Genomic DNA, 12,390 nt, shown 5'->3' on the forward strand with positions numbered 1-12,390 from the left:
ATCTAGGGGTATAGTGGTTAATGTTATGGAAGGCTTGATTGGCTATATACCGAAAGCAAGTAGCTGCATAGGTCTCTGAGACTCCCAGCCACACTCCTCCATACAGTCTGCCAAAAAGGCAGCTGGTACCTGTAGGTTGGCATTTCCAGAACTGATATCCAGCTGGAAAATGCCAGCCACATTCCCATGATCCCCTTGCTTATTTCTAATTCTTCTTCTTGTAGGGGCAAAGTTAGAAAGAAAGACAGCAATGGGATAAAGCTGCCTCAAGCCATGTTTTCCTGGTACTAGCTTCCCTACCCATTAGCTCTTATGTCTTTGATTCCACAGGCCTACCGTACATTAAAAACCTCAAGAAAAGTTGAAGTCCATGCCTTGCCCTCTCTCTACCAACAGAGGTGAGGGCTTCTCTGAAGAGTTGTACTAGAGGTTAAAAGAGTGCTTTAAAAATGTATTTAAAAATAAATAAATATATATATAAATCCTATAATAAGTTTTTTAATAATTAGAAGTATCATAAATAAAATGATGTTTTTCCCTAATTAGTGAAAAGAGCAGCCAGCCTGGACTACATAGTGAATTCTAGACAATCTTAGGCTACAAAGTGAGACCCTGTCTTAAAAAAAGAAAAAAAAAGTTTTTTCTTTTTTTAAAAAAGGATCCCCAAATAACTGAGTTTTAATATGATTTTATCTAGAAATGTAAACATTTCCTAAAGTTATAATTAATTTTACTAAAAGAATATCTATAATTTCTAACTGGGTGCTCAGTATGGCAGCCCTGCAGATTCAGATATCTAAATGTGGTTTCCACAAGGCACAAGAAAATGTTTATAATAAAGGAAAACCAATCGCCCTGCCAATTTACACAGGGACAGCATTACCTGACGCTGGTCCTCTGACAGCTCAAGGAGAAACTGCCTGCAGTGTGGCAAGCTAGCAGCCTCAGCAACCAGAGAGCACTGAGCAGTGTGGGACAAGGTTTTAAAGCTATGTAGTAGATACGCTTCCAGGACCAATAGTTGAATAGCAACAGTGGACTGGCCCTGTGCCCAAGATGGTAGCTGTAAATATTATTAATTTAAAAGGGAAAGGGGGTCGTCCCTGAATAGTGTAAGCTCTAAGGGGAAAGCAGTTGGGTTTGGCACTGAGAGAGCACTGGACTCGAGTTCACCTTCCAGTGCTTCAGGGACATGTGACCCTGAGCTGGTGACAGAAACACTCTGCGCCCTGATTTCTTCAGGTATAGTTGAAAAAAACACCTCGACAGGATTTCCAAGCTCTCCCTTCCAGATTCGGAGATTCTGTGGCTCTTCTGTCAGAACCTGCTCATCCTCTTTCCCCACTTGTCTTCATTTCTGGTCCCTGCATAGCTGCTCAGAGGAGAGCTGGCTGATGCTGTCTCCCAACAATCAGGGATCACTTCAGGGAAGGAGAATCGAGCCCAGGGGACACTGAGCTCAAAAAGGCAAAAGGAAAAAGAAAAGAAAGAAGGAAGGATGGGAGGATGGGAGGAAAGGGCCGAGCATCTCTTTCACTCCCCCAAGACAGTATTTAATGCTGAGGTTGGGAGGGACCATGTAACTAGCTAGGATACTGAGAAATATGCCACCTTCATGCTGGGCATCATGGCTCCCCTAAGCTCTCTGTCATCCCCTCCAGCTGAGAGGCCAGCAATGTCTAAATCATAAGAATTGTTCCCAGGCCATTTAGCAGGCCCCCTGGTGACTCTGCTGGTTCCTAACTCTAATGGGAAATTATTTCTAAGTCCTCAGAGATGGTGGGGGGGGGCGTATAATCATATAGTCTACTTCATGACAGTCCCAATGGTAAGCCTAAAGCTAATGACAAAACCTCAAAGCTAATGTCAAGTGGCCAAAGCTAGGGCCTCTGCAGACCCTCTCAGGACTGTCCATTTGCAAGGGGCTTTCATGCAAACCTTTCCGGAGCTCACCTTCTGCCTCTCATCCATCAACACTGCAAAACTGGGATAATGTGAGGCACCAAAAAGAGAGATGGATGCTGTGAGACTGTGTCTCAGTTGGAAAGACATTCCATTGCTCTAAAATCTAGGGCAGGATTTAATCATTAACAACTAGGCTTGAAAGAAACAAAGGAATAGCACATGCATACTGCAAAACCATATTCCAGAGAAGGCCTTGGGGACTCACGCTCTGAGCTTCCTTTAGGTTAATTCTTATCTTCGGTCTAAACACAGCTTTGTTTTTTCTTCTAGACTCAAACACTCCTCTTTTGAAGATCATCACAGCCATCTGTCTCCAAGAGAAGAATCATATTGAAATAACAGGACGCATGCCTGGACCACAAAGATTGAGCGCTCAATCAATAGCACTGTGCAGTACACTTCTTCCATTTCATGAAATTTTCATACCTTTATTGTGGCTTCTCTGTAATATCTCCGGGATTCTTCCTGACACTTGGAGGAACTCATTAATTCCAGTTGCCTTAACTCATCAATTTTAGCTAATGCACGTCGAGCAAATGCCTGTGTTGCAATTAAAACAAATTTAATTCACAAGTTGGAAAACGGTGATTAAAAATGTATAAAATGGTATGTTTTGATGTCTGAGGCATTTGATTTAATCTGAATTAAACTTCTGGCTGCTGTTGACTCCTTATACCACAGTAGCTCTCCAATCTATCATTTGCAATGAGCACCATTAAGCTCTATAAATCTAAAGTTAATAAACATCCTGACACATTAACTTTATGAATTATAGAATTTTTAGAAGAAAACCAAAATGTGGATTAAACAGAACCTTTGTACAGAGTACGGCTCTGCTAACAATGCCTACAAACATGTTCACACTTGAATGTGCACACACACATGCACACACGTACACCATTCTGAGGTGGTCTTCTCAAATTTCAACCTTGTCAGTACGAAGATGTAACCTTTTCAACTACTCACATCCTGACGGATACGGTGTGGCGTCTCTAAAAGGCCTTGCTTGTTTTTAGATCTCCATTACCCATTGTAGAGGAAGTACTGGAGAACATGAAGGAGAGGCAGGAAAAAGGCAGGCTAGCTTGTGGAACCATTTCACCATGTGATGATTCTCTAGAGACAGTAACAAGGGTTCAGAAGAGCCCTTGAGTAGAGTTAAATAGCAAAAGGTTACATCACAGTGACTGCAGAATGCAACAGTTTGCACATGGGACTTCCAAAATTTCATGTCATTGATTTTGCCATTTTTTTCAAGATATTTTACTCACAGCTTTTAATAACAAAAGTTCCAGGCCAGTTGAAGTTAAGGAATGCATAAATTTTCCAATAAGCAAGAATCCCAACAATAATCAAAACATTAGAACCTCCAGGGTTCTGGCCCTAATCATAGCAGTCACAGTGTTGCAAACTGTACCCTCCGCTAGAGTACTCAAGTTAAATGAGCATATGAGGTGATCAGTTTCTAGAATTAGCCTGGGCTTTAAAAATATTCTAGCAGGGTTTGGATTCAGCTGCTCCTCTAGCCCGGGACTAGCTAACCGCCAACTGTTCAGAATTAATCCAGGCAGTTTGAAAAAACAGATGTAAGAAACCATTAATGGCCAAATGATGCCTATCGGGTTGTGAACAGACTGGGAATAGATATGAACACAGCTATAAAAGTTGTGTTTTGCACCAACCTCTGAGCCCAGGGGCTAAAGGAACCCTGAACTCCAAGCAGCAGGTCTCACCAGGCTATGCAAGCACCCTGAGGCAAAGATGCACTGGCCAGAAGAAAGAGGTGTGGCTTTATAAACTTCACAGAGGCTACATTCACTGACAAGTGAGTACGATGTACAGCAGAGAAGACATGCTTTTAAGTTCATACTGAGAGTCTATGCCAACCAATGGGAGTCCCTGCCAGCTTGTTACATGTCAAATGCTCAGTCTAAAAGATGTACCAAAAAAAAAAAAAAAAAAAGAGGAGAACAAATGGAACTAACAAAGCCTAGAGGCAGCAGAAAATCCAGATAAGTGTGTAATAGATGCAATGGCGTCTCAAAGTGATCAGGGAAGGAGTTTCCGTGGGAGAACAAACTGAAAAAAGGAAGGAGGGCTGGGGAAAGGGGTGGGAGAGCTTGGTGCACAAGCAGGAATATCTGAGACTGGATCCCCAGAACCAAGTAAAGCCAGACACAGTAGCTCACATCTGTAATCACAATGTTGCTATAACAATATGGGAGGTGGAGACAGGCAAAGCTCTGCAGGCTCATAGGCCAACTAGCCTGGAGTAAACAACAGCAGGCAAGAGACTTCGTCTGAAACAAAGTGAAAAGCTAGACCCAACACCCTAGGTTGTCCTCTGACCTCCACATGTGCACTGTGGTGCCTGCACACACATACACACATATGCATACATACACACACATACATACATACATCATACACACACACACACACACACACACACACACACACACACACGCCATGTACAGAAAAGAATAAGGAGTAAAAGAAACAAAGAAGGTCCAAGGTGACAGCAAAGTCAAGAAGAAAGAGCACAGAGTAGTTGGAGAAAGCCACAAAACAGGATAACCAGGAAAGTGTCTTCAGGTAAGACCAGGAGTTTCTAGGCCTCTGGCTGATGTGTTGCCTTAAGACATCTAAAGGAGAAAGGATTTGATACATTGTATTTCAAATGCTGAAGCCATTTGAAAGCCACATACCTCCCCGTGGATGCTAGTCTGGCAGTCATAGTGGCACTGGCAGACAGCAGTGTAGAGAGTGGCTCTCCAGGTCAGGTACCTTAGGGACAGGAGCGGGGCAGAGGATTCCATGCACATGCTAGCCCACAGCAGGTATTCTAAGGCCTGGAAAGGGAAGCAGAGAGCACAATTAAATTGAGTTTCATCACTTACACTAACCATAATGACATTATTTAGAGTCACCAAAGCCTAAACTGTGACTGCAGGTTGCTGGCTACTCCTATCAAAGTCACCATAAACAGTGAGTCAAAGAAAACTAGTACTTTATGTGTGTGGGCATGTTCATATTATACTGGTGTGTGTGTGCACATGTATGTGTTTATACATGGAGGCCAAAGTCAACACTGAGTGTCGTCTTCTATGACTCTCCATCTTATTTTTTGAGACTGAGTCTCTCACTTAACCTAGGCCTCACTGACTCAGCTGGACGGGCTGGCCAGCTAGCACCTAGGATCTGCCTGTCTCCACTGTCCCAGTGTAGGGATTACAGGTGTGCAGCTGTGCCTGGCTTCTTTTCAAACATGGGTTCTGGAAACCAAACTCAGGTGTTCATGTTTATAAAGCAAGTACTTTATCAAAGGCTCATCTCCCCATCCCCTGAATTTTTGTTTTTAAGTTGAGAAAGCCCCAAATCTCAAAGTAGCTCTTCTAGAGTGTCTTTATTGTTCTAGAATAGTTCCTTAAGAGACTTGTGAGCTGGGCTCATTTTCACCAACATTCTTCAAGTGTAAACTGTAGTCTAGGAGCTATTCAAAGCTGCTGGCTGGTCTGTGGCATCGATTGGTGTGTTAGTTGGGCTATGAAGATGGGCAACATGGGATGGGCTTACCACCGCAGACTTCAAGGCATGTTAGAAACAGACTGAAATCAGATAAACTTAGGCTGTGCTCCCAATTCAGTCTCTCTCTAGACCTCAGTCTTCACATCTGCACCATGGGTACTTTTAACACTTCCCAGCCAGGCTACTCTGAAGAAAGCATCAATGTGTATGCTGCCCTAGGCGTAGTGTTTGCTGTCAGTACTTGTCTTAGAAAGGGTTTCTATTACTGCGATGGAACACCATGACCAAAAGCAAACTGGGGAGGAAAGCGTTTATTTGGCTTACACTTCCACATTGTTGTTCATCATTGAAGGAAGTCAGAACAGGAACTCAAGTAAGACAGGACTCAGAAGGCAGGAGCTGATGCAGAAGCCATGGAGTAGTGCTGCTTACTGGCTTGCTCTCCACAGCTTGCTCAGCCTGTTTTCTTATGGAACCCAGGACCACTAACCCAGAATTGGCCCCACTGAAAATGGCCTGGGCCCTCCCATATCAATCACTAATTAAGAAAATGCCCTATGGAAGCATTTTCTCAGTTGAAGTTCCCTTGTCTTAGATGACGCTAGCCTATGTCTAGCTGATACAAAACTATCTAGCACACACTCTAGAAATGGTGCCCTCAGAGGAAAACTGACAAGTATCCTGGATTCTCAAGGAATGGCAATTTTGAACAACAGAACAAAATTTCTCTCCCATTAAGAACATATGCCTTTGATAACTAAGGAATAATTTCTTCAGTGGATCAATGACCCGCCTTGAAAGGGAAAATTGCCCAAAAAGCCCGTGGCTTTGCAGACATGGAGCAAGCCCACCAGATTCGTGTGGTGTTTAATAGTAAAAATGAAAATGACAGTGGTGACAGTCAGATGCTACTGCCATCTTCACAAGAGGAAAGAGCAGAATTTTCCATGTCTAGATTGCTTCAATTCCAAAGAAGGAACTATTGGATATAGATGAGGATTTAATAGCAATGTGTAAGTCTTCGATAGCCCTTCATGAGCAAGAAGTTAAGCTCCTGTCACTAGATAAGGGAGCTCCTGTGTCTTCCCATCACTGTGACCCCACTTTACCTGGCAAGTAGTAGACACACAGTAAACACTTGTTGACTGGTAAACAGATCACCACTCAAGTGGCAGTTCACTGGCTGGCTACAGAAATTCTTCAGGCAATCATAGAAACCGGAGGGCTCAAAGCCCCTCTAGCTTTCTGCCCAACAACTTCACCAGCACCAACATTGGACATCCCACATCCTCCCCCTACCAAGTGAGTTCCTACCCCAGTAACAAGAAACACACCATGGCAGCATAGGGCAATTTTCAACACGAAAAATGACAACAAGGATTTCATAATCTAAACTAAAATCTACCTTGATAGGCTCTCAGCACTTAGTCCTGTTTAGATCTTCTAGAAACAGAATCAAACCATTCAAAACTCCCTTCCAAACACAGCCTTCCATGGACCTGAGAATACCCAAGCAGCCTATGCTTCCTACTATCCCAGGTCTCCGTAGAACTCATTAAACTCCATCTCCCTCATCCTGCATGGGTGGTGTTCTGTGGCTTTGCTCTAGGGTGTGTAGGTGACCACAGTGAGAAGATCCAAGCCCAGTTCTGAAGATAGGCCATTGCCAAGTCAGCCCCATGTTGCTCTGGTGATGCTTTTTGTCACTGCTCCCACAGTTATTGATTGACTTTGCCAGCATCATCAGAGCCTCCTGACAGTTTTCTCACACCCACTGCTCAATCCACATCAATCTGATTTTTGGATCATTGTGGCTCAGAGAATATGGAGAGAAACTATGTGTAAATACTGTCTTCAAGTCTGCATGCCTTTGCAAAATCCCTCAGGACTTGTGCAATGAGAAATTTCACGTTTCAAAATAAAAAGTTTCCCCTCACAGTTATTCACATCGTACTTGGGTTTGGCTTTAAGAGTTGGAATTAAAGAAAAACTCGGAGAGCATATTGCCAGGAGGGGTCCTAAGTTAAATCTAACCTAATCTGACTAGAGTGTAAACTACTTCTAAGGAGGAGCTGAACTGGGGCTGGAATTCAAGTCTTTGAAATAAGCGCAGCATTCTCCCCAGCACACAACAAAGCCTTGACGAAGGAGAGAAGAGTGCCAAACCCACTGGAAAACCTACTTTCAAGTTTGGAGATGAAAAGCCATTTCACAACACACACACACACACACACACACACACACACACACACACACACACACACGACTCAGTTTGTAGCAATTTTTCTCTAGCCCTAAAGGCTTGAATTAATTATTTCTCTTAATAAAATAGATGGACTACAGCAGAACAATTTTCTTCACAGAAAAACAAAACTTCAAAAAGCTAAAGTACAGATGGACCTAAACTATGGCCCCACAAAAGCATCATGCGGGTGTCAGCAAGAAAAATACACACAATAAATTAGCTGGCCACAGGATGGCAGTGTAGCCTTGTGTATCATCCGTTTATGTCAGGCGCCATCTCCAGGTTGACTTTGAGTTTATGTAATAATAGTGAGCAACTTGATAACTGTGCAAGTCAAATACTTTCCTGAAATACCTATAAAAGACCTAAGTCCATACTTGGGCTAGCATATTCTTTAACATTTGTTGAATCCCAGACTGCAGCTTTAAATGCCTCAGAAGATGCTAGATTTATTCTGTGACCCAAAGCAACTGTGTCACTTGGTTGTTAGAAATAGCAGTTTCAGGTGGATGACTCCCTGTGCTACTTAAACATAAACTGGTGAGTGTAGCAAGTGGTTTCCATCTGAGGAAAACTCAGTCTTGGTCTCTTGTATTTCTTTAGGGAAAAAAAGTATCTGCCTCTCCCACACAGCTCCAGCAGTAGACATAGGTAAACTAGAATAAGATAGGCATGGCAGGATCTGATATAGTGAATGGATAGGCATTGCTCTTATGGTGTTGTGCAGTGGTACTGTCAGACGATGGCCACAGAACACCTCAAACTACACCTGTAATTGTGGGCAAACTCAGTTTTCTCAGCTTCTGCATCCCCATCTGTAAGTTGAGTGAAAACAGTGTCCTCCTTAAAATGTTGGTATGAGGATTAAGTGAAAAGATTCATCAAAGTGCTTAGCAGCAAACATGGTACGTGGTGGTGAGCTCTTGTCCAGATGGTGATAATGGCAATGGTAGTGATGATGGTGATGATGGTGATGATGCCATCATCTAATTGTGGTGGTACTGATGATGTCTACCTCAAAAGACTGTAGAGTGTATTGCTATGCAAAACCCTTCCACAGCACCCAGAATATAGCAAAGATGCAGCAACAGTGAAGGGTAGCCATAATGTCCAGGTTCCACAGAACTGGGAGCTTATGTCAACCAAGAAGAGCTGGAGAAGCCCAGGTCTACTTCTGTCTTATACAATTACAGATTTGAACTTGGGACTTGTTCCTTTGGTAAAATGCAATGCAAGCATAATGACTTAACTTCGACCCCCAGCACCTATGTAAAAGCCAGCCAGTGTGGCTTTAACTCCAGCACTGGAGGAAGTGAGAGAGAGACTGGAGTTCACTGGCCAGGCAGGCTAGCCAAACTGTGACGATTCTGTGAGAGTGGCTGTCTCCAAAACCATGGGGAAAAACAACTGAGAACTGCACCTGACATCAACGTCTAGCCTACACACCACACACACACACACACACACACACACACACACACACACACACACACACACCATATACATGTACATACACCCCACACACACATACACACATACATGCACACACACACCCCACACACATGCACCCACACACCATATACACACATGCACACACACACACATTTGTGCACACATGAGCACTTGCACCAAAAAAAAATGATAATTTAAAAAAATAAAACAGACAAAGCCGGGCGTTGGTGGCGCATGCCTTAATCCCAGCACTCGGAAGGCAGAGACAGGTGGATCTCTGTGAGTTCGAGGCCAGCCTGGTCTCCAGATCGAATGCCAGGATAGGCTCCAAAGCCACACAGAGAAACCCTGTCTCAAAAAACAAAATAAAAATTTAAAAAAAAACAGACAAGATCTATAGAATCAAAATTCCCTGTAGGCTTCGTATGTAGTGGGATCTACAGGGCTTATCTCCATTAAATGGTGCTTTCCATGTGTAGACTCAGATCAGCAATCAATTTACCATGTAGAGGTTTGGGAAATTCTGGTAAAAATTATTAATTCCCATGAAGCTTCACATACTGAACAAATGGGGAGAATTCAGTGTCAGCTGTATAATCCCAAATTCCTGCCTGCTTCCCATGGGTTTGGGACAATTCAACTGTCCTCTTTCATGACATACTTTCTCAGAGACAAACTCAAGTGGCATGAGGGGGGAGAAGTGTTGTTTGGCAAAGATTATAAATAAATTATTTCAAGATGACTATCACATTAATTTAAAATTCTCAATGCTGACAAGTGCAAGCACTAAGAACCAAATGTTGACACACACAGCTGTGCCCCTCAAAGCTTTGGCTAGCAGACACTATAGAAGACTAAGCCATGATAGCTCTGTGAAGCAGTGTTTGTTAATATAGCAAGTGCAAGACAAATATGCAAATTCATTTTTAGTATCTAAACTAGAACTGAAGGTAGCAATGATGGTAGAGTCTACAGAGCCACTTATTATTAAATGTGGGATACCCTTGCTTCCATTTACTTCATACCCAAAATGCTGGCCCAGAATTTCTTCCAGTTATTATTAGTAATAGGTTTTTTTTTTTTTTTTGCATTTGAGGAACAAAACAGAAGGTGAACATACAATTAACATTATACATTGAGCATGCAAATACCGTGCCTTCCATTTGTATTTTTTAAGTGTTGTGAGCTCTAAGATACATGTCTAATTTTGAGGAAAGATGTGGCAAAAACTGTCTTTCCAGAGCATTGTACCCTGAGTAAGCTTTCAGAAGGAAGCAATGTTTCACACGCCAACAGCAACCCCAGCAGGGTCTCAGTGGGAGTATAGTTGCCCTTCCTGGCCTACATTCCAATGCCTGGGAAATGAGTACAGAAAACAAATATGTCTTCTGCCAACAAAAGTGCTACCAACATTGTGGGTAAATCAATAGACATGTTGTCAGTTTCCTCATGCTAAAGCTGATCAGGGAGTCCTTGTAAGTGAGAACGTTAGAAGATAAAGTCCCCTGGCTTAGCATATGGCTGTCAGTGAAGAACTTGCCTCATGAGTGTGAGTGCCTGAGTTTGAGTCCCTAGACCCCTTGGGGAATTGCCAGATATGACAGTGCACGTGTGTTATCTTAACACCAGTGAGATGGAGACAGGGGAATCCCTGAGGCAGGCTGGCCAGCTAGTCTATTCTAATGGTGAACTCTAGGCCACTGTCTCAAAGGGGGTAGACAGCATTCCTAAGAGGGTTACCCAAATAGTCCAATGGCCTGCATATATACATGTATTTGCACACATGTGAGCATACACACATAGACACACAGTTTATGCATACAATAATAATAATAATAATAATAATAATAATAATAATAATAGTTTAAAAGTCCCCTTGCCTTCAGCTGAAGAAGTTAGAGAGTTTGGGTGTTTGTCCAATGAAATAGCATGTGAGTCATAAGTAAAGAGTCTCAGAACTCCATAATATAAACAGTTTATCCTACAAACCAAGATGCTTTCCAGAGTGACAGAGGACAGCCTTCGTGATTACTATGGGACAAACAGCATAGATAGGAATGTCCTGGGCCAGCCAGTAAGGATAGTCCCCTTTCCTAGTAACCAGATAGGTAAATATAAAGTGTGATAAATGTGGTTCTGGCACATGGAGATACTAGAATATGCCTGTTAATGTTAATAATTCCCACCCTTACATTGATTCTTTATGGCCCTCACTCTGTTGGACTACTATTAAAATCTAGACCAATACATTCAATCACATATAGTCACTAAACTTTAAATAATTCCCTAAATACTCTTTGCTTGGCTCAGCATTCAATGTGTGGTAGAGAAAGCCTTCAGAGGGAAGCAATACATCACATTTCATACCTTGGCAGAAAGCCCTATGAGCATCAGTTTTCGGCAAATGGTGTAAATGTAGATGGTACCTAAGTGGAGAGAAACATTGTTAGCATCTTTTACAGTCAAAAGATGGAGACTGTGTATTGTAATTTCTATGGCTAAGATCTGTAATTCCCAAAGCAATCACTCTCGTGAGATTTGGCAATGGTAGATAGTGACAATTATTGTAATCTTCCTTGTCTCTTAAGCCCAAGATCATTGAATTAACTAATATGAACATATTTTAAATATGGTAACACTACAATCTTTCAGCCTCATTTCATGGCAATTGGCATTTTAAAATATACTGCAGAGAATAATAGTTTAGCAGATAATTTATATATCTCGTGGTTTTATTAACAATAAAATGTTCCCTTTTTCTTGTGGCTTTCTTATGGTTGAAAAAATGAAAGATTTCTCTGTGAATAGTATCAGGTACATATTTAATCAGTGTGGAACACAAGGAAGCTTGGGTGACTGAAAACTTGACACAGGTGAGGTGCTACATTCTCCCCCTTTCCCGCCTCAGTTAATATTCATCCTATGATTAAGATGTGCCCTATAATCAGTCTAATGAAAACTACCACTTCAGTGTGATTTGTGTGGCAGACAATTAATTACAAAAGAAAGCAGGCCAGTGGCCAAGCCGGGGGTGGGGGAGAGAATCACTATACTATACTTCTGTCTGTAGATAAAGGACACTATCCTGCCTCACACATGCTCCAAAGCTCACACGCTACCAAAAGGTCTGACTTGAAATGACATGAGTCAAACTGTTTTCTACAGAGTAGCTGATCTAATGTCCACACCCAGCAAAACTC

At 42.3% G+C, this 12,390-nt stretch overlaps 1 protein-coding gene across 1 annotated transcript in view; it reads right to left on the reverse strand.

The window, feature by feature from the left end:
* Positions 1-12,390, reverse strand: part of Cfap54 (cilia and flagella associated protein 54) — a 293,678-nt gene that overhangs the window by 258,476 nt on the left and 22,812 nt on the right. The window contains 4 exon segments of the mRNA XM_035451711.1: positions 2,171-2,272; positions 2,392-2,505; positions 4,674-4,817; positions 11,558-11,616. Coding sequence (XP_035307602.1) covers positions 2,171-2,272; positions 2,392-2,505; positions 4,674-4,817; positions 11,558-11,616 — 419 coding nt within the window.

This window comes from Cricetulus griseus (genome assembly GCF_003668045.3).
Source record: "Cricetulus griseus strain 17A/GY chromosome 1 unlocalized genomic scaffold, alternate assembly CriGri-PICRH-1.0 chr1_0, whole genome shotgun sequence".
Classification (NCBI taxonomy): Eukaryota; Metazoa; Chordata; class Mammalia; order Rodentia; family Cricetidae; genus Cricetulus; species Cricetulus griseus.